This window comes from Argiope bruennichi, chromosome 6 (genome assembly GCF_947563725.1).
Source record: "Argiope bruennichi chromosome 6, qqArgBrue1.1, whole genome shotgun sequence".
Lineage (NCBI taxonomy): Eukaryota > Metazoa > Arthropoda > Arachnida > Araneae > Araneidae > Argiope > Argiope bruennichi.
In genome coordinates, this window is record NC_079156.1 from 130,651,648 (window position 1) to 130,677,380 (window position 25,733).

The following is a 25,733-nucleotide window of genomic DNA, read 5'->3' on the forward strand; positions in this document are numbered from 1 at the left end:
ACACACAAAATTAGTGCATACTAGACGAATAAATGAAGACTTTAAAGCATAACTGCCAAGCTACTAAGTTATTAGATGAAAAAGTTCACAACCAGGTGAGACATACCTAAAAGATCCTGAGCTTTATTGGATGGATCTTCCTTGGCTAGGGATTCCCTCAACTTGGTAATCTCATTCTTCAGTTTAGAGTTCTCCATTTCAAGATCTTGTAACTGCAAACAAATTAAGTTAATTCTAATTGCAGTCTAAAATAACAATAACTATTATTTTATTAATTTTCAACAGTAATCTCTCTTTTTAAATATATATATTCACAACAAAATATTGTTTTTTTTTAATCCTATTTTCTAATAGAATTTTTGTTTATGATCTTTATACTTAGTCAATACTTAATCCCAAATATTTATATTTTCAAAAATAATATATTAATAAAAATTTTCTTTAAAAAAAAAAAAAAAAAAAACTCTGCTTTTGACATTTAAACAAATATTTACGAGAAATGTTCAGCTTGTTTATTCCATAAAACAGAATAATTATATTTTTTCTGGAAGGTTATGAATATAATCTATTATTTTACAGAACACTTCTTCCACATATATAAATTTTGAAACTTTTGGACACAGGAAAAAAAATTATTATTTAAAACAAACTGACAGAAACTGCCTACATATCCATCTTTAATGAGCATAAAAACATCCAACTTTAAGTTGCATATATACTGAATGCACAATTACTCTTATTACTGGTATTTAGTGTCAAGTCTGATGCACAATATACAATCAGAAACAAAATGCAATTTTTCGAAAGTGATTTTGTTCTCTAAGGATTCAGTTTTTGTCTTTCATAAAGGAAGTTAACATTTTATAAAAACTTGATCAAGAGTTCCAAAATGACCACTCATCTCTTACTAAAACTAACTTATCTTCTAAAATGCATAAGAATTGCTTTAGCCCACAATTTTTCCATACTTAGAATTTAATACAATTTTATGATGCAGTGCAATACCATCTTATTAATCTAGGTTCCTTTGATAAAAGAAATATGATGTCGTGCAAACTAATAAAAAAATTGGGAAAAAAGAAATTATTTGTATTATCCATATTATTTTCTCACATTATGCAAATTGCTGCTATTTCAAAATAAGAGTGAGCAAACCAGCTTTTGCCGTCCTTAATCATATGGATGATTAATTTGACCAGCAACATTATAAATGTAAGAAATATTCACACAGTCACATTCACACGAATTATCTTTTTTTTAAAGATCTACATATTTAATACTAAAATATTTACGGTTATCTAATTGCAAATTCCAATCATATTTTTAGTTTCAACTTTTTAAGATTATAATTAAATAAACCCTTTGATTTAAAATTGAAATAAAAACAATATATTAAATTTTTAGGCCCCCTTGAATTAATTAATGGCACTCCAAAACTAACGCCCACTTAACCTAATGGTTAAACCAGCCTTGTTGTGATGTCTAAAAGATACAGAAAAGATACTGAGAGCAACAATGATAAATTTTAATTTGAAAGAGATATCAGGCCACAAAATTCAGTTAAATTTTCAACCAGGCAATTCATTTTAAAAAAAGTTTATCCTACCCGAATGGCATCTTTGAGGAATTTTTCTTCCTTGGGAGAATCTTCTTCTTTTGCTTCCAGATTTTCCAGTTTCTTTTCTAAACGATTTTTCTCGGATTCGAGAGCTTTAAGTTTCTGTTGCAGTTTCAGTACCAGGGTAACATCCACCATATCTTTACCAGAATCTTCAGAATCAAGCTGAAATTTGAAAAAGAAAGAAAATTCAACTACCTATAGATATTATAATTTATAAAAAAGAAGAAAGAAACAAAAATCAATTAAATGGGAAAAAAAATTTCCACATTTCATGGTAACTACTCAATTTTGAGAAACTACATCGTTACCTTGATCAGAAATAATACTAAAAACAAGAAAATATTGTAAAATTACCTTGGAACAGACAGCTGTTTATTGCTCTGCTAATTAACACCACAATAATATGACAAAATTTTGCACTGATGTTGACAGCTTAAATTATTACAACAAAAATCTAGATTGCAGTTCTAAACTGTTAAGGAACATTACTGTTGCAATCAAATATTTGCCCCAGGATATAAGGAATTTAATATATTCTTAAGAATAATAAAGAACGGTTATCTAAATTATAACATAAGAAGTTTACAAGAAAATATTTATAAGGGCATTATGTATTATGGATTGCATAATTCAAATAAAAAATATGCCAAATAATTTACATTAAACAGTTTTGTAACAAATTTCTAATAACTTCATAAATATACTATCAAATATTTGAAAACAGGAGTTTTTCCATATCAATAAAAGTTAATTTGTACTTCTAAAGGACATTGATAAGAAGTGGTGATGTATTAATGTTTTTCTATAGTTTTGATACTTCACGATTTATTTTTAATTATAATACAAGAGCACCTAAATGCAAAATTTCTCTAACCATGAAAAGAAAAAGACTCATAACTTGAAACGAATCAATATAATATGTTTTGCATAATATATTAATGTCACTACAAATATATATTAATTTTTCAGAAAGATTACATATTTCAACTGTTTTAAAATAACAATAAATTTGCAAAATAATGATGTTAGCCAAGTATTTGACTCAACTAGTAAAATATACTTTATTAAGTAAGAGAGAAACATACCCTGGTTTCTGAATCAGGACTTTCTTCTTTGCTGACAGGTGAATGATCATCCCAATGGACATCCTCAAGTTTCAGATGAACATTTTCTTTGTCTTTAGAGCGAATAGATCCATAACCAACATCCTGTAATTTAAATACAACACAGTTTATATTCTGGTTAATTTCAACATTAAGATTAAAGTACAGGTTTCTTAAAACTGTAGACAAAGAAAGAATTATTTGCAGATATAGCAATAAAGGATGAATAAGCAGTACATGCAAAATGGTCTTTTATTTCATATAAAAGAAAGAATCTGTTTTAAACCTCCTGCATTACTTTTTCCAAAATAAATATTTTAAAGCAATACAATTTTTTACCATTTCTTTTATTTTTCTTATTAAGTCAACTGAATGAAAATATTTTTTTTAGTAAATACAAAAAACAAGAATTGAAAAATTAAACAAAGATATTTCATTAAAAAATTAATTATTTCAAATAACAAAAATAAATAATTCAAATAATATACATACTCAATTTAAAATAATAAGCTATATTCTCAAGCATATATTAAGTTTAATGAAAAACATAAGAAGTATAATATTTTTTTCTATTGCAACCAATAAAAATAAAATCTGGACAGAAAATCTAATTTTTTTTAATTTTAAACATTTTTTATAAATTAAAGAATTTAACTCAGAAAAAATATTAAGCCATTAAAACAAACAATGGAATAGCATACATCATCATGTGCATCAGATGCAAGCTCAGTGGCATCACTTCTGACACTTCCCAGGCTAACATTAGAAGGAGTGCGTCGATGACCACCCCTTATGCGACTCATCTCATTTTGAAGATTCTCAAAACGCTGCTCCAGGCGGGCATTTTCTTTGAGTAGCTTTTGATAAGCAGCTCGCTCTGCAGAAAATTCTTCTAGCAGCAAACGCTTCTCATTTTCAAGTACCTCTGTAAAGCAAGACATCAATTAAAAACATTGGAATTAGTTTTTTTAATTGTCTACATACTATATATCAGAACTGTCAGAATTTATAAAGAATTGGGAAAATAAAAATTTGTTATATTCTGCAAATTTAATTTGAATAAATTTTATTTATTGGTTTATATAATAAAAAAAATCCATTTAAAAAAGAAGCTAACTTGTAGAATTAATAATAAGAATTCAAACATTAAATTAACAAACTATAGGCCACTAAAATCTGTAATATTGTGCAAAAACAAGTTTTCAAACTGTTTAGCAACAAATTATGAAAATTCTTTCAAATGTTAAAAAAGTCATTTTTAATATCAAAGTAAGTAATAACATTATTTAGTCAAATAATTTTAGATTAATAGTTAATTACTATCTGCACTTGCAAAATGTAATAAATAAGTTATTACATTTTGACAGTTCATCAATAAAAAAATGCATAAAAAAATTATTAAAATAAATTTTAAAAAAAAAACTTTTTTTCCACACAATTGGATCTAATTTTAGTCTTACCAATAGCTCCCTTTTCTTTAGCCTTGATAGCCTCATTCAATTTATCAAGGTCCTCTTTAAGTTTGATGTTGTCCTTATTCAGATGTTCAACAATCTGTAGTAAGATAAAAACAGTTATTTTTTTCAAAGTGTTTTCCTAAAATGCAAGATAAAGAGAAAAATTAACTATTAAAACAAATACCTCATCTTTCTCCAATTTCAATAAATCTTTCTCAGTACACAAATCTTCCTTCTCATTGCGGAGATTCTCATTCTCTGATCTGAGCTCGGCAACTGTCTGTACCAACTCGGCCACCCGATTGTCATATGCCCTGACTGTCTCTTCAAGCTGTTTAACTTTTTCTTGTTGTTTCATTACCTCCTCTGTATCAACTTGCGTGATCTGCAACGTTTTCTTTTCACGTAGCTATATAGAGAAAGATTTAGGTCATTTTAATTAACACTCTTTCAAGCAGTATAATTTAAATGGAATATTATTAAAACCAAAATTTCATCCATAATTGCTGCATTATTAATAATACATACAAAAGTTAATCAAAAATTAATAATACTACAATTCAAAACTCTATTCATTTGTTACACTTTATTTTTATTATTAATAAGTTACATTTTATTTTATATATTTTGTTTCAATGAAATTTTTATAACATAACTACAGCGCAGTGTTATTGCGTTTGCTTACAGTATTAAAATTTACTTTTAACTTCCATTAATTTGTACTCACTGATGAACCATTAATTAAAATGCACTTCTAAAAACAATAGTGATTTTGGGAGGATGTAAAAATTATTTTTATGAAAATATTATCTGTGACAGATAACCTTAGTGCATTTTGCCTAAAAATTAAAATATTCCTTATTTTTCCATAATTAAATTCACAATCATTCATTTATTAAATAAATTAATAAGCTTAGATATTCAGATTAATATAGAGAAATATGTTTATTGATTGCAAATAGTATAATAATAAATCTTTGAAATTTTATAAATTAATTACTTTTAATAAAGATTTTTTTTTGTGATTAGTTAATAAAGTATTTTTATTGATATTAATTTTATTTAAAATAAAGTTAACATCACCTCACAATTTATGATTTTAGATTATACAGTAGACTCCCGATTATCCGCGGAGCGGATTATCCGCGCCTGCAACACTAAGTTTTGTTTTTGCTTCCAAGCAAAGAGAAAATGCTTCCAAAGCAAGAAGCAAACACAAATGACTGATTTCTTCAAAAAAGTGTAGTTTTACAGTCATGCTTTTGTAATTACATAATACATTACAGTATTAAAACAGTACATACGTATTAATTTTTCTGTGTATCCTTGACGCCTCTCGTAAGTACAAAGCACTTTTCTGTTTTCATTAACAAACTGCATTTTAGGTTAGTTTTGAGGGATATACTAAAATATTAAGCGTTAGTTAAACATTTCCTGTTGTTTATTTTACGTTTTATTGTACATAAAACAATTTTTCAAAGTTGGAATGACTGTTTTCTCTTTTGCTTAACCCGTTTTTAGCTTTTTTCGGATTATCCACAATTTTTGTTATCCGCGGCGGCCGCGCCACCCAATTCCGCGGATAATCGGGAGTGTATTGTACTAATATGAAAGAATATTGAGATTTATAAAAGTTAATTTTCATTTAAAAAAAATATGATGAACCTATGTCTAAATTATTCCATTTCTAGCAAAAAACAAAAATATAGGAAAAATATTAGAGAAAGAATATAAATTCTAATAATAAATTACCCTCAATTATTTATTTATTAGCAAATTCTACACATTTTTACTCACCAATTCCTCAATTCTTTGCTGCAGAGAAATAATTTTGTTCTCCAGACCCTTATTCAATTTCTTCACATGTTCCACAGATTTGGCCTCAATCTGAAATAAAACAAAATATTCATTTTCACGAAATTGGATAATATAATATAAATCTATTAAATATTATACTTATTTATTAACATTCAATCAGCAAAAAATGAAACAACTTTTATTCTATATACCTTTTCATATCTGTTAAAAATATATATATAAGTGCTTAAAATCTTTATCTCCATGATAAAATACAAGAAAATATAATCAGTGCTCTTAAAAATAATTTCTCTTTATTTCAATATTCTTATCATTTGAATAATTTAAGAATTAAGATACAGTTAAAATATGATTTCCTGATACTTATATAAAAGATACAAAATAAATCTTAAAATAATAGTTAAAAGTCACCATACAGATTTTTTAAAAAATACCTTGAGTTTCTTAAGTTCTTTACGAGCAAACCATCGTCTAACTGCTGATTGACAAGTGACGATTGAAGAAAGGGTTTTCCTGTATTTCCTACGAGCCAAGAAACCACGGACATGTTTCTGAAAAAGAATTAGCAGATTAAATTTCCTATTATTTCTAAACAATCAAACAAAATCATCATAAAATTTAATTAAAAAGGAGATCAGTTACAAAACTGTTCACTATTTTTTTAAAGGAATATTTTAAATTCATCCTTAATTTTTATTTCCAGAATTTATTATTTATGGTTCAGTTTTCCTACTGTTTATGAATCAAAGACTTATTACATTTGTGGAGGTATGATGCAACATCAATACAAACTGTCTTCAACAACAAATAAATCAAGTAAAATAAAAACGAAGTTGTATCAAATTAATAAAGTATTCTTAAGTATTCAGTTAATAAATTACTGATTGCTGCAAGTTTTGCGAATTTTAGATGCTCCAGTTACACTTGGATCACCTCACTTGTAGCACTTTCAAAACTAGCAAAATGAGTTATCCAAAGGTAATATCTAATGATTACATTTAGAAGTTAGTATTAATATTACTGTAAGTATTTTTGTATTTTTCCTGCATTATACTATTATCCTAAATATTTATGGAAAATGGATTCAAGAAAGTATCAAATAAATGCAGAATTTATGTTTCCTGCCCATCTAAGAAACAATAGATAACAAAGTATGAATGCAATTACAGCAATTATGCTATTTGTGAAGAGCATACTTTTAGCATCTGCCAAAATAGTGCAAGCACTAATTTTTACTATATCACTACTTTTTTTAACACAAATAGAATACTTTTTAAATTAGGCTAATTTGCTTGAAACAGAAAAAGGAAATACAAAAATATACTGTTTTTAATTCATAGTCTAAGAGTTGGATGAGTAATGACAGAATATTGATTTAAGTTTAATTTAACAGGATTAAAAAGGAAAACATAGATAGGATAACTTAAAATATATTTTGCAAAGCCCTGAGTATTATTTTCTAGTTATGGCACTAATTAAGCACTATTGCAAGACAATTAGATTTTATATTTAATCATGGAATAGGAAAATGCAATGTTTTATGTAGAAGGAATAAAACATAGAAGACATGTTAACCTGTATAATGATTGCAGATGCATTTTCTCGCATTTTCTGGAATTTAATTCTGGCCCATTTGCCTCTGGCATGTGCTTGTAGTCCCAGAACTGTACGTTTTGTACGAAGGTACTGCTTGCGCTTTACAAACATCCGCACCATCTTTTGGATTTTGATGGCTGCACGCGTTCTTCGCAAGAAAGTTGTAAGTCTGCAAAAAATTACAAAAAGTTTTAAATATCTTTTCTAAAGAGATATATTCAAATGCTTACTTAAAAAAAAATAATAATACAGTATACACTTCAAACCAAATCAAAGTGAATATGTATTCTAATAAGACATTTGCACATGATGGCAAACTTATCAAACTTTATATTTCTTAATTCCTCCACTATATGAATTATTCTTTTAATTCCCTGGAAGAGGAGATGTATAAGAAGTTATCAACACAGAAAGCTTATCTTCTATCAGAATATTAAATTATTGATATAATTTTGGTATCAAATTTAATTACAACTTAAAGATCATATTGAATAATTATTAAAGAAATGAGTTAAGTGCCTTCACAATAATCTTTCTATTCCTTCTTACTGCCATCATAAACATTATTATTCAAGTTAAAAAATTTATTTACTCTTAAATAAATACAGTAATTGATATCTCACCTTCTTGCCAAAAGTCCTCTGGCATATTTCTGTATAAGAATGGCAGTTCTTTTGATCTTGGTATATTTGTGCCGCCATAACCAACCTCTGATGTGCTTTTGAACCATAACAGCACATGCACGCAACTTGTCTGAACGCAGCTTTTCAAGATAAGCCACTTGTCCCGCTCGGAAAAATATTTTAGTTTTACCAAATTGAAACTTGTCTTCTTCCTGTATAAAACACATTTTATTTTATACCATTTTACTAAATATACTTAAAATTAAGTATTATTGTCACCAATCAATTTATGTGCATAATTACTTACTACAAGAAGATTTGCTATAAATAAAATTCAACTTTATAAGTGAGAAAGCAGAAATATAAATGCGTTTTGCAAGCTAATATGCATCATTGTAAATTTGTGTAAATATTAAAGATGCCACAGGTTTGCAGAAAGATTTAAAAAATGTTTCTAGATAAATTATATTCTAAGAATGGAATATGAAAAATTTTCCATAAAAATAATTTCTGGTTGAACTGAAGTTATTACGATATAGTTAAATTATTAATTATTTAACTTATAATACTTAATAGTTTATATTATAAAAATAGCATTTGCAGAAAAATAATTTTACTCAAAAGTATTTAACTTGAGAATATTTTCAAACTATCTATATAACAATTTAATCTAATCAGTTTAATTATACAAAATTTAATGCGGTTATAACTAAAAAATACAAATATTTCTTATATTTATTCAAAACTGCTGCAGATAATGTTGCAAGATTCAGAATCATGAAAATAACTGTATATAAATAACTGATATTGTTAATAAAATTATATAAAAGTTGATAACTAGATGGTCTTGCAAGAGCATTAATCAATACTTAAACAAAAATATAACATTAATAAAAAAAGATCAAATGTTAACTTACACCTTTTCCAAAAAAGGAATGTTGCTATGCATAGGAAAAAAGAAAATTATTAAAAGATTTTATGGTGGTAAAATGTATTGTTTTCAAGAAATTTAAAATGATTAACAGAAAAGTCATTTATCTCATCAATTAAAATTTATATTAAAAATATTATTTTCTAATACATTAAAAAAAGAAATTTAACTGTTAGTCAGGATTTCCAATATAAATAGTACAGAGAATCATACAAATATCAATAAATTTATTTCTTACTCTAACTAAATTCTCTAATATTTTCTGGCAGGTTATCTTCAGGTCAGATCGTCGGATATCTTTAGAGCTTGTCAAAACTCTATACCTGTTCAAGAAATCTTGGTATGCCCATCTAGAATAGAATAAAACTTACTCAGTATGAAAATTGTGTAACAATATTCTCACTTAAAAATTATTTTAGTAATGCATTTGTTGGCATTTCATATGGTGCATGTTATAATTTAATAGCTTTACTATAAAATTTATCATTAAGTATTGTTATTAAATTTATGTTATGCTTCAATAAATAAGCAATAATAACTAAATTTCATGAATGAATTGCTCGAATGACATTCTACTGGATTCTAAACAAATATAACAATACAAATGCTCCCTTCTTTCAAGAAATTCTAAGAAAATATTTTATTTGGCACTATATTTTAACAAATGTTACCGTGCATTGAAAATATTTTTCATTTATATTCTCTGTTTAAGAATTTGCTACAACCTTTAATCAATATGTATATTCTCAGATGCCCCCCCCCCCTTTCATATGCAAAAGTGCAAGAGAAAAGTAAACTGTTTCTTATTCCAAGAAGAACAGACTATTAGTGAACTTTGAAAATTTCAATAGAATTTAATCAAAAAAGTAAATTATTGTAAAATTATTTTTAAAAGTCATTTTATTAGAAAACAAATAACAAACCTGGATGGGTATCCAGCAGCACTAATTCTAATAGTTTCTAAAACTCCACAAGCCCTCAATTGCTGAACAGCACGATGAGGCTCAAACAGAAAAGCCACTTTTTGATCATTTGGCTTGATGCAGCGCACATAATGGGGTGTTGTAGCATTCAGAGTGGACATCAAAAGACACAAACTGTCTCGAAACTAGAAATTAAATGTGGAATACATAATTTACTTTATTAAAAGTAACTATGAGGTGGATTTAGAAAGTATTAATTATTAAAAACAGATCTTAAAAAACAACAAAATATATAAATAAGTCAAAAAATAGTTTTTTATACTAAAAAATTCTTAACTTAAACTAATTCCTACATACATTACTGTTATTATTAAAACAATATTTCATGTTTCATAACCAATTTATCATTTCCACAAAAGATTCCTCGATATCAGAGATAAGCATTTTTTTTAATAACAGATTATATTTCCAATCAAATAGTGACAAGCTTTGAGACATATGTAAGCCAGATCAAACTAAAACTTAAATAGTAATCTATGGAATGATGGCATAAGTTGAAGAGAATTTCAACATAAATTAATATGTGCAATCTTTACAAGGATAAAAGAAAGGACAGGGATCTTAATTGGTTAGAGAGTTGTTATAATACAATCTTAAAATTACTTTTTACTAAGAATAATATATCACATAATAAAAAACAAAATTACATGTTTGCCCAGTTATAAGAATTTGCTGCTCAAAATATTTGCTAAAGTCACACAGAAGCTAATTTATTTTTTAAGCAGTTTGTATTGCAAATGCTCCCAACTATACTGATGTTAATTGGCAAATTTTTATTCTATTCTTAAGTAGTCTTAAAAGGAATACAATGATGAACAAAATGATGTAAAAAAAAAAATGCTACTCAACGTTTGATTTTTTTACAGTTATGTCTATAATATAAGGATGAAATGAAAAAGACTGCCAATAGTAAAGTATCATAATGACAGAAATTTTATTGAAAAATATTGTTCCTATATAAAATTATAGAATTTAACACTTTATGATCTACTTATTTCCACTGAAAATAAAATTAAAATTGTAAAAGAACTACCTGTGATCCAACTGTTTTCTTGTGCTGTTTCTGCCCTCCTTTAATAGGGGGTGCAGCAGACCGCACTTTGGCTACAGGCTTCAACTTTGTAGCAGTCTTTTCTTCCTCGAACAATTCACCAACCAATTCAAACTAGGAAAAAATGTGCCTTTTGTAAGAAAAATGAAAGTAAATATTTAATAAAAATTAAACCCAAAAATGCAATCAAATCTAAAGTTTCCTGAAATAAAATTATCTATTCACAGTTTTGAAGCAATTAAACTTTTCTAGTTGGAAGAGAAAGTGCACAATATAGTCTGTAGGAAAGTAGAAAATACTGAAATAGATTAGAAAATACAAATATTTTCATATTAAAGCAATGACAATTTGAATAATAATGATAATACACATTATGTATAAATAACTGCATACATTTTTGGCTGAAAATATTGGAAGAAAATTAGATATAACACACTTTCCAATATAAGATAATCTATTAAAAAAAGGCAATGACCTACCTTAAAGTGATTAATTTTTTTAACATTTAAATAAACAAAAAAATTACTATATATATATATATATATATATATATATATATATATATATATATATATATATAATGCAAAAATAACAACAAAGCCATTGAATTATTTCAAAAAAAAATTAATGTGATGGAAAGTTATGACTTTCAAAATCTTTTTATTAGTATTCTCTAAGATAGACTGAAAGAAATTTTAATGAATATTTCAATGACCTTAGAAACCTATTCAACATCCTAACAGTTTACTGGGGAAAAAAATCTGATTTCCTATTTCACACCAGAGGCGGCGGCAGTCTTGCCGACTGGGGGGGGGGGCAAGACATATCCGACAGGGGGGCAATCACAATTTCCCTAATTTGGTTAGAAAATAACTCATAATAATTAATTTTTACATTTAATTAAAGGAAATTAAGTATTTTTTAGCTTCTTTTTTATTGAGATACTGACCTTTCTTTCATTGATAAAAATTTACAAAGATATTTGCAAAAAAAATGTTCTCAGTTTTTTTTTTTTTTTTTTACTGACCTTTAAAAAATTTTCAATATTTGAATCTATATTTATATGAGATTCTTGAGATTTATTTGCATTAAGATCTAATTTTGGAAAAAATACAATTATATTTATTCTAGATTGTAGTATATAGATAGAAATACAGGCTGAGGTAGAACGCGGTGTCGTTGTAAATTAAACAAATACATGTTCTCATCATGGAAGCTATTTAAAATGAATGTAGAAATTATATTCAAAAAGTTTTATAAAAGAATTTTTTTAGAAATCCAGCATGATAAATAAAATGGAATATTCAGTGCTTTCGCCAAAAACCGATTTTTTTCTCCCTCCTTTGTATAGTCTCCTACCTAAAATAATTTTTATAAGAATTGCAACAACGAGAGGGAATTCAGATATATTTCGAAACCGAGGCGAATAAGCGAGCGCATACAACAAAAATTTAATATAATTCGGACACGAACGATATAGAATGCTGAAAAGATACAATGATGTTTCTTAAGAAAGTTTGGGAAGATATTTTGTAAAGATAAGTACAAACTTAACTATTTTATGTAAGACTGAAAATTGAACGGTGAAAAATGAGCGACTTAAGCATTAGGTGTCCCATGTATTATGGATATATTAAAAAACTATCAGACTTTAAAAGACAAAGCGTTTTATTAAAAAACATTTAGATCTAGAATATGAACTCCTCTATCTTCATTTTTAAGCACGTGTTCTTGTAGTTAAGTACTTGTTTCCCTCGAAGCTATTGCAAGCTAATATACCTCTAAAAAAATTATTTTTATCCCCTCAGTTGCATGCATTGGTTTTTCTTAACCACTTCGTATACAATGACGAGTCTGGATCGCGCATCGAATTACTAAATTTTTAATCTACAATTAAGTGAAAGTATTGAGTAATTTAAAATGCAGAAATCATTTGAAAACTCATCAGTGCCTCAAATGACTTTATATTATTTTAGGAATTACAATAATAATAATTGTCCTTAATAAGATGTACCAGTTAAGTAAATTCGTATGTCAAGGTATTAATATATCACATATGAATAAATATTTTAATCAAGACATTATCATTTTATCAAGATATCTTTATTTAAAGTCTATTAAAAATTTAGAAGCACCAGAAATTATATAGATTTTACTGTAAAGAGTATTTATTAAAAAATGTAAAAGAAGTTTTTTAAAAATAATTTTTCCGATTACATAGTTATAACACTGAATGCAGAATCTTAAGAATTCAGGTAGTAATTTATTAAACAAATTTAGTACATACTTGGATAAGCTCTTAGCGTAGCTAAAAAGCTACCATAACATATATATTTATTTTTTTGTCGCCATTTTCAGTCGGTAATATTTCTTTAATAATTGTAGCCAGTAAATTAGATTGCATAAAAAAGATATTTTACTGTTAAATAATTTACTATAATAAAATTTACTTATTCCAGTAATTTATAATGAATTCACATAACCTGGTTACAGCAACCTAACTCTTCTTAGCATGCATAAAACACAAAAGTATCGAGAGAAAAGAGTGTTTATTAAATTTAGTTTAACCAAAAACTAGATTTTAATCAGAGAATTCTCAGTGAAGTAAAATAAAATAAATTTACCAATTCATCACCGAAGAAATAACAATTAGATAAAAAAATGATTCATTTTATAATCTAAAATCTCTTAAAATGATTCATTGAATTCCGAATTAGAGAAAACTATCGCCCTATTCATGTTTATAATGGCACTTGCCATGGACAAGCTCGCTGACGAAGTCAGCGATTTTAAGCCAAGGGAGCGTCTCTTGTTTTCGTAGCGCTAACTAGGGCCAAGAGTATGTCTTAGCTACTTACGCATCACATTCGCTTGTACAACCCCTTTTCAGAGGGGGGCACATTCACACATCTCACAGGTAGAACAGATGAAGAACAACCATGCCCGATCCGGGACTCGAACCCAGGACGCCCAGGTCACGGGGAAGACGCGCTACCCCTATGCCAGGACGCCGGCCCTATATCTTGTGAAATATAAAAGTATTTTTCCCTAATAATTCCACTTGCAAATAATCGAAGTACTCGATAAATTTTTTTTCCTCATAACTTATGATAACAACTTAGCCGAAAGACAAATATAAATCGGCAAAAATGTGACTTCTTACTCACTTGACATGTTGTCGGTTATTCTGACAAAAGTAATGCAAATTATTAGCCGAATGAACATTTACACAAGATGTCTGAAAATTAGCGAACTTCCATCGCATTCAGTTCATAGTCGGCAGACTGAGATAACTTATTCACCTTGTTGGATATACTGCCAAAAGTAATGCTAATTAGAAGCTTGATGAACGACATTTCAATCAAAAGCCTGCAAATGTGTGAATTTAACTTCTACATCTATCAAACTGCGTTCATAGTCAAGCGATCAAAAATCGTCCTCAAAAGGCGGCATCTTATTGACCTTCCACCCTATTGATTATTTTACCAAACATAATCAAACCGCTTTAACAGCTACTTAATTGTTTACAACATATTAATTTTAAGATGGTTTTTAAATTTTCGTATTCTAGAATGTGTGCTTTTCCACAACCATTTTGAAGTAGTGAAAAATTTTGCCGACGAAACTCTCAATCTCTCGCCGACAGGGGGGCAATTGCCCCCCTTGCTCCCCTGCTAACGCCGCCTCTGTTTCTTACATATTAATTTTATTAACAATGGAGAAAATATCTTTCAACAAATAATAGATATCCCACAAGGATATCTATTATTTCTGTTTCCTTTTCACTGCTTTGGTCTGTTTCCTTTTCACTGCTTTGAAGAAACTCGTGTTTTAAAAACCAATTCAACCTTCACATACTTGGATGACCTGATTATATTTAACTTCCAAAAATTCAATTTTCTTTCCCAAAATATTTATGCAGACGAGCTGAAACTTATCACAACCAGTAATAACCAACAGTCAGTAGCATTATAGAAAGACATTCATTTAAATATATATATATATATATATATATATATATATATATATATATATATGGAGATTTAATTAGTGGCCATTACCATTCCACTGTTATACCGAATGCACCCAGATTTTAATTTAGTTTTATTGTATTGTAATAGATGATACCATGGTTTCTACTAATCCTAAGTGCTAAGTCACATGACCATAAGTTTGAGTAAAAAGTGAGCTGTTGGCATTTGCTAGAAAAAAAGAGAAGAGGGTTCTTCATCTCCAGTAACAATGAGTGTTTAATAATCTTACGTTTCGGCAGCAGTTAGTTTTGCTATGTGCAGACATCTTGTTAGACTTCGCCCTTTCGTGCCATCTAAATATTTTAACTTCTAACTTTAACAATTAAGACAGGTAAGGTTAATTACATTAATGTCTTGAAAATTTTGTTTACTCTAAATAAATTGTTTTTAATTAAATGTTAATTCCTTTTTTAATCAGAACCCTAGACACCGATAATTTCAAATTTTGTGTTAATAGATGTATATTTTGGAATTATTAATCACCATTTTAAAACCAAATGTTTAAAATTTTATACGAGATTAATATTTTGTATTGAAATTAGTCAGGATGTTCTACTGAATGTAAATGTCACAACTGTAAGCAATTATAATATGATGTAAATGAATAAATCAGATGATATCCCACTTTTTTCAATTCCATAATAAATTAATAGAAGGGCAAATCTATCACAAATTTGATACACATCATCTTCCACTCAAAAATTATACATGAAAATTCCAAAAATATAAACTTTTAAGATTTTTGATTATGAAATTGTGTTAGATTTTATTAAGGTAAAAATTTAATACACATTATTCCCTTAATTAATTTCTTTTGAAAAATAAAGATGTAAAAGACATTCATAAAAATATTTCAAGCAAATACAGTTTAGCATTTCATTAATGATAAGGTGCAATTAATTAAGCATATGCATTAATGTACAACTATATAAATTATTCATTATTATTTTGTGTCCAAATATCCACCTCCCCCCATTTCAGAACTTTTAGTCTGCAACAGACTAGAAAAGAAATAATTTTCATACAATTGAGTAACATTTGCCAAAAAAAAAAAAAAAAAAAAATCCATAAAATTTTGAGTCTATTTTATATTTTACAAAATACTTAAAAAGAATAAATACTAAAAGTAAGTCAATACTTGTTAAAAAAGAAAAGAAATAAGAGTTGATTTAAAGAAGAAAATTTTATTTAAAAGTTTTTGGAAATACCTTTATTGTGTACTAAAAAATAGATTTCCATTTTATTTTTGATTGTTAGTTATTAATTATAATTTTTTTATGAAAAATATTCTGGAATCTTGAAATCAATCCCCCCCCCTCCTTAAATTCACAATCAAGTGATACTGCCACTATTGTAGAACTAGAATTTCATTAAAATTAATCAGTTATCTGCTATTTAAGTTAAATAATAAAATATATGCACACATATCAAAATTGCCTCAAATTTATAAAATATATTGGACAAATAAAATTTCGAATACTAAATGGAATAATAAAATAATTCCTTCTGCTAATATTTCCATCACCATTAAAAAATAGTGCACAATATTGATTGCAGTTGTACAAATGCTTCAAAATTATAATATAAGAATTGTGCTGATATGGACACTTAATGGAAACAGGAAGACCAAGAGCTACATAGAGCTGTATAGCTATAAAGGAAAGAAATTTTTTTCAGATGACCAAAACTGGAGATGTATTCAGTAGGCAGCATTCAAAAAGGTTAAATAGCATGCAGCTATTGTAGCCTCATCCACCAACTTGATGTAAAGATGGAGAAATGATGATGATTGGCATCAAAAATGTATAAATGTAAAAATTTTTTAAATCATAGCATTATTTCATAATTTAAATGATAATTTAAAAAAATCCATACTTACAAACATAAAGAAAGACGTTAAATAAAAACATATAAATAAGAACTTTTTTTTCCTGCTCACCTGACTAGCTTTCAGGATATTAATGTGTTCTTCCATCACAGTATCCCGATTCTTCTGTAAGAATCCAAAGACTTCATATTTGACCTTATCTGCAAAGTGGTGTATAATGAAAGCAGTATTGGAAAGACGTGGTTTCTCAAAATGCTTCCATTTCTTACACTGTGCAAATAGCTTTTGACACCATGTTTCATCTGTTCCTTTAGGCATCTATAAACAGAAGTACAGATAAAATAAAATTGATTTAACGCATGTCTATGACACTGCAAATTATTATCTTCTGTCAATATCCAAGATTTGTTTAATCCCAAAATAATAGCACTAGATAAAAAATTAAAGCAAATTATACAAACTTATTAAATTTATAACAAAATAAAAAAATTTGCTTGTTAAACTAAGTGTATGTTGCAAATACAAATATGGAGAAGTCATCCCACCTATCACCCCAAAAAAAAGACAGTACGCACAATTCAAACAAATGCAAATTGTATTTTTTTTTTTTATTAAGAACTTTTGAAAAACATATTTTCCTACCTCAAATAAGTCTCAAAATTCACTGCAATAGGAATAATGAAACAGGGTTTATTTTCAGATTCCCCTGCCCCTTCTAAAATTAAAGATCCTCAAGAATAATCAATATCTCTAAACGTAAGTCAATTATTACATACTGTATTTCATTTTTTTTTTACATCTAAATAAAGTGTTGTGTGTGTGTATGTATATATATATATATATATATTCTATGAAATTAGTTATCCTTTTAAAGGGTATTTATTTATTCCCTCATATGATGAAACAAAGCAAAAACAAAAAAATACAAACCTTGCACTCCTCATCCAGTAAGTCCAGGATACCCAGTTTGCTTTCAATTAAATCAATACAAGGTTGGTTGTCATAGAAATCGATGAATTTCCACTCAATCTGTTCACGTACATATTCTTCTTGCTCAAGCTTAAATACATGCTAAAACAAAGGAAATATTTCATGAAAAGTAACAAAAAATATTTCTGAAAGGAATAAAAAATCTTGGATGGTACAAAGAGTAATCTTTGGATTCAATATATGGAGATTTTTTATTGAATTATTTTTAAAAATTCAATGCAAAATTCATTTCCAATTTTTAATGTATAAATACTTAATAACTTTTTAAAAAATTCTTTTAATAACACTTTTAAGAAACAAATAATTTCAGTATACAAATTCAGCAACATCTTTTTTTTTAACTAATCAATTTAATTATAATTTATTAAATTTTTTAAAAATAATTTTTGAAGATAAATTTTCTTTCAACAAATTACAGAATAAAATTCTGAATTTATACATAAAAGTAATATTTTTCCTGAAATAAAACTTGTAACTGCATGTATATGAATTTTACAATGTCCTTAAGTTAGCCAATCATCCTTAAGTTAGCTAATTCATATCCAAGGAGCTAACAATGTTGATTCAATTAAACCACTGATTTAATTGGTTAAACTAAATTTAGAATTCACTGAAAAAGTGTACAGGTATATATATTCATCAACATTCGAAACCTAACAAGAGAGAAACCTTTGGAAATTAATTCCATATTCTGAATTTAGATGTAAATAAATAATAAATATAAAAATTTTTTCAATCAAAAAATTAAAATTTTACAAATTAAGATAGTTAGTCAGTAAAAATGTTCTAAAATAAAAAGGAATACAAAACAAATAAAATCACTTTTTAACAGAATATATAAAAAATGAACGATTTATGTGCTTACCATATTAAACTGTTGCTGGAGCTTCTCATTGGCATAATTAATACAAAATTGTTCAAAGCTGTTGATTTCAAATGTTTCAAACCTGGATTCAAAGAAAACAAAATAAATTTAAACATTGTTTAAAAGTATATTTTTATTAGCCTACTAAATAATAGAATGCTCTTTAATTATCCTTCAGTTTTTAATATTGATATTTTTTCTCAGACACTGGCAAATAGTGCAACAAATATTAAATCAAAACTTACAAATATATTAATTTTTAAAATATGCTTCAGAAAGAAATTCCATTTATATTTGTCTGATCATTAAATTGTATCACTAAATCAGTTTTTAACTTCCAGACCTGAATATTATTTTCTGAATACTTGATTTAAATAAACACAACAGACTAAGCTATTTTTTTGTATTTCCTTATATATGAAGTATTATAAATATTAAATTTGATTCTAAAATTTTAATGGTTCTCTTTGTTTCAGTCTTCCTTAGAGATGGAAAGAAGAAGAAAAAACAGAAACTGTGTTTAGAAATTTATCAGTATGTAAACACAATAAATAAGAAGCATAAGGAGCAACAGGCATGAAATTTGGAATAAATATCTGCACATTCTAGATTCCAATCAAATGTTGGACAGAATTTATCAGCAAGAAGTCTGTCTGTTCATATTTATATATTTATATGAGCATAATTCAAACAAAATAAACTAGACAGATGATAGAAATCAGCATTCAATTTTATCATTAGAATTGTAGGTCTATTATCAGATTTTGAGCTAAATTTATCAAAAGGTTATTGTGTCTATTAATTCTTATTATGTTATATATTATTATGTCTATTTGAAGATATGAAAGAGCAATAACCAAAAAACAAATGATAGATAAATGAAATTTGGCATGTAATTGTGTCATTTGTAAATCTGTATCAAATTTAGCATACTATAAGTAGAAAGGAAATTCAAAATCTACACTCAGTTTTCTTCATTTAAGCATAAAATGCTCTATACTGTGGATACTCCTGCCGGTTTAATAAAATTATTTTCATTAATTTCAAAAGAGAAATTACTATAGGTAACAGAAAAGAGATGGAATCTATCTAAAGAATCAAAATGTAAAAATATTATTTTATTTAGACATCTAGAAAGCATTATGAAAAATATTATATATACAGATAAGAGCAAGGACATGATAAAGCAAGTCGAATTACATAATTTCATAAGCAAAAAAATTTAACCTCAATTTATATTTATCCTACCTAAGAATGTAATATATATGAATGAATTAAGATTTGTTGCGACTGAAATTCTATTTATAAAAATTTTAAATTAAGAAAAAGGTTGAACTGAATGTAACTTATAAACTTGCTATATTTAATGAAGGATTTTATTACAAATCCATAAAAATGTATTAAGAATGTATTTAAATATAAGAATAATGGAGATTACTTTTCAAAGATGCATTAAATAATTAGCTAATCATTTCTATCTTTGTTACAGACTAATATCAATCTTTGTTACACACTAATATCAAACAAAGAAAAATAGAAGTCAAAGAACTAATAAAAAATTTATGCTTTATATTTACACAGTTTTACTTTACATTTTGCTTTTAATATAGTCAAGGAATATATTCCATCTCTTTATACAATGAAATATACAGCATGTTTCTACAAAAGAAATGATTTAAAGAATTCTTTTGCCCTTTACAAATCTGTCATTAAACAATTCAACTATTTCCTTTATTAAATACCTAAGAAAGATAAAGAATTCTTCCATCATGTTTTAATGAATTTAAATTTCAGGCAAGACATCTTTTAAAAAATATTAACAATTAAAAAAAAATGATTAAATTAAATGACTTTGAAACAAAACAAAAATGGATAAATTAGGGTAAGTAAATAAATGAGAACAAAATTATTACAACATCAATGAAGAAATCTAATTTTAGCATTGTCAATTGTATCATATAACATAATACTCACCCGTAAATGTCTAAAACCCCAATGAATTTATGGACTTTCTTGTTCGAGGCCAAAGACTTATTAATCTGTGTAACAATCCATTCAAATAATTGAGAATAAATATGCTTAGCTAAAGCATCTCTAGCAAATAAAGCCTGCAAGAAGATATTGTTATTTATTGTTAAATAGTACATAAAATAAAGGTATGCATATGCTATTGATTAAATTTATTTTTTCAAAGAAAATCATAATAATAAGTGTCTTGAAAAAAAGGCATAAATAAATAAGCTCAAATCAAATAGTCAACTTGAAAATAAAAAAATCCAATTCTTCCAAACATCAATTTAATCCTTCATCCAATTTAATCCAAACAAAATTAATTAATGTGCTTAGAATAAATCCATCCCAACACAGCTATTTAATGCTTCATAATAGAAATTTGTTCATATGCACTTATTACAAAAAACTTCAGATTTTCCAAAGTCAATGCTTCATTAATATAACTTAAAAGTCAACTTTCTAGACTAAATATTTCATGTTTGGTATAAGAAAATTTTTAAACTTAGCAAACAGCAATTCCAAGATGTATTTACTTTTTTTTTTTTTTTTTGGCTAATATAAGGTTTTTTACAAACTGCATTTAAAAAATGCAGAAAGTGGCAAAATTTTTGAAATTTTAAAAATTTTAGAATTGAATTTAATAATAAAATTTTTGAAATAAACAGTCAGTTTCTTAATATTCAACAGAAAACTAAAATAATTTGATCTGAATACCTTCAATTAAATTTGTCATAGTAACAATTTAATCTGCTTTCCATCAAGTTAATTGCTCAGTTTACAATTCATATGATTAAAAAAATCTTTCTTATTGAAATAACATGCAATTAAAAAAAATGTTTACCTGAGTATGAGGTAATGGCATAGTAATGACTTCTCGCATGCTCTGGATTTTACGATTGCAGAGCCATGTGTTCATCTGGTCACATTCTATACCAAGAAGATCACACATGGTTACAAGGTGAGGGTCGCTATCCTGCAAAAGAAAGAATAAATGAAGATGAAATACTATAAATCCCTTATACAAATATAAAGCAAGTCAAATAGAATATCTGCGCCATTGCAAGATATAATAATATTATGTGAAAATGAGATATCCATGATTATACTTTTGAATTATGGTTCAAAGTGTAGAACTATGATACTTTTTTTTAAACAAAAATAATAAAAATACCAAAAACTGAATAGAATAAATACAAAGACAATAGCCTTCCAAGCAGCCTTAAAATTCTTAAAATATATCTTTAATATTCTATAGCAGTATCATTTTAAATTTCAAACATTTGATAAGATGCAAAAAAGGTTTAATCCACTCACTTCTAAGTGCTCACATTTTTTATCTTAAATTTATTATATCAAAATAAGTGGATGCTTAAAAGGATAAAAGAATTATCTTAATAAGCCCGTTTAAAATCAATTGTGTAAATAACTTTCTTTAACAACAGAAAAAAATCATAATTAGAATGGATTTCTTCTTCACATCCATAAATCACTCAACAATTTCTTCACATTAGATTTGAAAAGAAAAAAAAAAAAATTCTACGATTTTTCTTCACATGCAAAGAGATTTAAAAATTTTAGTTATATAAATTATATTGAATAATTTAGTGAATAAAATTGTTGCAAGTTTTACTGATCATTTATTAAGCCTATTAAAAAAATTAACAAAAAAATCTAAAAATGTAAATTAAATATGCAGCAAATAATTTTTTTTAAATTGAGCAAAAACTTATTAATTGCCCAATGTAAAACTATTTTTAATAGTTTTTATTGCAATGAAGTTATTTAAACACAAAGCTTATTAACATAATTAAAAAATACAGTAGTTTAAATCACTCAACAATTATATAGCCCATAAAATTCAATGGAATAATTGGTATCTGTTTCATGGAACATGCAATTTTTACATTGTCTAAGAAATGAGAGTAAATGCAAATTTAAATGACAAAGCTAAAGAATATTGAAGTTGTTAAATTGGTGTTTAAAAATTCATCGTTTCCTTTTATAGAATCTATAACTTACAGGTATAAAGGAACTATCAGGATCATCTTGTGCTTGTCCTCCTTTTAAAATGGTAATGTTACCAAGGTGTAGAACAGCGGATAGAATTCGGAACATCATCATTTGCTGCTGATCTGAGAAACCTAAAAAAAGCCAATTTAAATTTTAAATATTCATTTAAATTATTACCTTAGTGATCATTAACTGGCAACATTTAAACACTAGAATTATTGTCAGTTCAAATTGACTATTTGGTTTTGTTACAAAGCGATTTATTAAATTAAGGTAAATAAGTTCTGAATATAATTCTGATGTATTAAAAAGTAATTTATAAATTTTAATAGAATATATATATTGCCAATAGTACATGATTTTCTACAATAAAATTCTGCCTTTAAAAAGAAAGTCATTTAATTTCATGCAACTCCATCTACTTCCTTAAGACAGAGAAACATGTATTATGCAATTCATAATGATATTGATGTTCAGAACGTTCGCTATGCATCAATTTGAGTAGTCAATGACCACCAAAATCAAAAACTTTAATCACATATGAATTAAACATAATAAAAATGCATGTGGGTGGTTGTTTTCAAACCATAATCACAATTTATTCACAACAGTTGGAAAGTGTTATTTAAAAGAGTTTCTTTAATCAACTAGATAGTCTGTTCTTGCTTCTGTTTTTGATTAGAGGCTAATTTAACCAATAATAGTAAGATTTTTATAATTAAAAAAACACATTAATAGTAAAATCACATAAAAATTATTACTCATATCCAATTTTATTCTTATTGAGATTTATAAGCTTAGTATAAATTATAATTGGTATAATTGCAATCTAAGTATCTGTCATTCACAGCAAAAATGGAAAACAAAAAGATTACAATTACATTAAATATTTTTGCATTTTATTGAAACTGAATGAAAAAATTCTTATAACTATAAAAATTATGTTTTTAAAAATTCAAACATAAAAAGTATTTCCAAAATATATAAGACAAACTTGGATGTTTCAAAAGATAAAAGAATAGAAAGTTCTTTAGTTCTTCATAGAAAATTCTTTTACAATTATTTAAATCGTCAAAGAAATCACAATAATCCAAATCCTTTAAAAAATGCTCTTAATATTTACCTTCAAAACAAAATTTATTATTTAATATTTCAAATCTAGAATCATTCATTTGTTCAAAATAAAAAGAGAAAAAAAATATTTTCAATTTAACTAAACATTAAACAAAAAGAAGACATGTATAACCATTATTGATAATCTAAGTACGAAACTGTCAAAAACTGGAATAAATAAACATACCTAGTAAACAAAGGGCATTCCTTGTTTCTTGAAAGTTTTTGGCATCATCTACTCCTGATATGATAGGAGCATCTCCTTGATTTGTGTAATTAAAGTAGCTTTGGTCCCCTATAAAGAGAAGATAGAAAAATTGCAAATATATATTTAAATAATATATTTTTTTAATATCAATCATATTCAATGTGCTTACAGATAGTTATATAATTCATTACATTAAAACATTTAATGTATACGTCCCATTTAAACTACATGATTGTTGAAATTTCTAATTAATACATACATTGCTAATCAAATGATATGTGCAAGAAGAATAAGAAATAGCAATGGCCCACAATTGAGCAATTAGTGCACTACAATTTATAAAAGAGGCAGATAGCTTTGTTATTATTACAAGACGGAAGATGTCCTAAAAAATTTAACCCGACATGTGAAGGAAACATAAATAACTACTTTGACCTGCTCCGAGGTACATGAAAGAATCTGAATCACCAGACTGCCAAGACAGCAACACCAGCAGGAACTATAATAGTATCCTAAGAATCACCATGGCCACAGTACAACTTTCCATGGGAAGTACATCCTGTCATTGATAGTAGGTAGCCAATCCTCATCATTTCTGTACCCATTAGAATGGCAAGAACCAACCACCACATCGGAAGCTTCTCATCCTCATTTCTAAGGTGTCCCCTGGTGGGAGGATATTGGGAAGAAAAAATATTGTCCTTCCAGCAGTTGTATTACATATATACTTTTATCCAGACTGCACTTATTCCAATTTGCAGTAATGTCTTGATTAATGCAACTGGAGAGAACAGTATAAATTTGCCATGTAACTTTAGATGAAAATAGGTACCGTCTGTCATCAGATCCCAGATATCAAATGATCTGGCATAAGAGTTGGTATTGCTTCTCATCCAGAAAATATCTAAGCATCATGCTGAATAACTATCCCAATTAAATTCTTTCCCAGTTTCCAAAAGCAAATATTTCATTTTATTATTTATCTCCAATTTGATTTATTTCCTATTTGTTCGGTGTCCGAAACCATTTAAAGAATTCACAATCATATTTTAAGAATTTAATTAAAACATTTAAAATGAATTATTAACTGCTTGAACTTAATTTTCAGTCAGTACTAATTATACTGATAATTTAATTTTATAAGTTTTCAGAGAAAAGATTGATATCAAAACTTACAGTTTCTTTTTTCATTATAAAAAGCTTTTCCATAAATACAACGTTTTTATGAAAAGCATCAACACGTGATTTCTGGCAAGAAAACGTTTGTCATTGGCAGTTAACTCAACAAAATTCATGATGAGCTGAGCTCATCACAGGTTAAAGAAGGCAAACATATAAAACTAAGCAGTATCCTATTACATATTTAACATATCTGCACCATATCTAAAAACTTTTAGTTTATATCATCAATTAAACATTTTTTTTTTTTAAATATTGATCCTTTTCAAATCAGATTTTGCTTTTTCTTCTTTACAGACAGCAGAAATAG

The 25,733-nt window shown here is 26.7% G+C and overlaps 1 protein-coding gene across 6 annotated transcripts in view; it reads right to left on the minus strand.

Annotated features, from left to right (window-relative positions):
* The window catches only part of LOC129971579 (unconventional myosin-Va-like), a 54,929-nt gene that overhangs the window by 20,760 nt on the left and 8,436 nt on the right, over window positions 1-25,733 (minus strand). For 4 of the 6 annotated variants that reach the window (XM_056085477.1, XM_056085472.1, XM_056085473.1 and 1 more), the window contains 21 exons: window positions 24,224-24,331; window positions 22,933-23,054; window positions 21,755-21,886; window positions 20,875-21,008; window positions 18,901-18,982; window positions 17,976-18,116; window positions 17,157-17,363; window positions 11,166-11,297; window positions 10,073-10,257; window positions 9,388-9,499; window positions 9,136-9,159; window positions 8,219-8,430; window positions 7,575-7,764; window positions 6,434-6,550; window positions 5,979-6,068; window positions 4,366-4,590; window positions 4,185-4,278; window positions 3,426-3,649; window positions 2,707-2,829; window positions 1,607-1,783; window positions 107-212 (listed from right to left, as the gene is read on the minus strand). In XM_056085477.1, coding sequence (XP_055941452.1) covers window positions 107-212; window positions 1,607-1,783; window positions 2,707-2,829; window positions 3,426-3,649; window positions 4,185-4,278; window positions 4,366-4,590; window positions 5,979-6,068; window positions 6,434-6,550; window positions 7,575-7,764; window positions 8,219-8,430; window positions 9,136-9,159; window positions 9,388-9,499; window positions 10,073-10,257; window positions 11,166-11,297; window positions 17,157-17,363; window positions 17,976-18,116; window positions 18,901-18,982; window positions 20,875-21,008; window positions 21,755-21,886; window positions 22,933-23,054; window positions 24,224-24,331 — 2,937 coding nt within the window. The remainder of the gene's footprint in view (window positions 1-106; window positions 213-1,606; window positions 1,784-2,706; window positions 2,830-3,425; window positions 3,650-4,184; window positions 4,279-4,365; window positions 4,591-5,978; window positions 6,069-6,433; window positions 6,551-7,574; window positions 7,765-8,218; window positions 8,431-9,135; window positions 9,160-9,387; window positions 9,500-10,072; window positions 10,258-11,165; window positions 11,298-17,156; window positions 17,364-17,975; window positions 18,117-18,900; window positions 18,983-20,874; window positions 21,009-21,754; window positions 21,887-22,932; window positions 23,055-24,223; window positions 24,332-25,733) is intronic. The other 2 variants (XM_056085478.1, XM_056085476.1) reach the window with 1 other exon arrangement.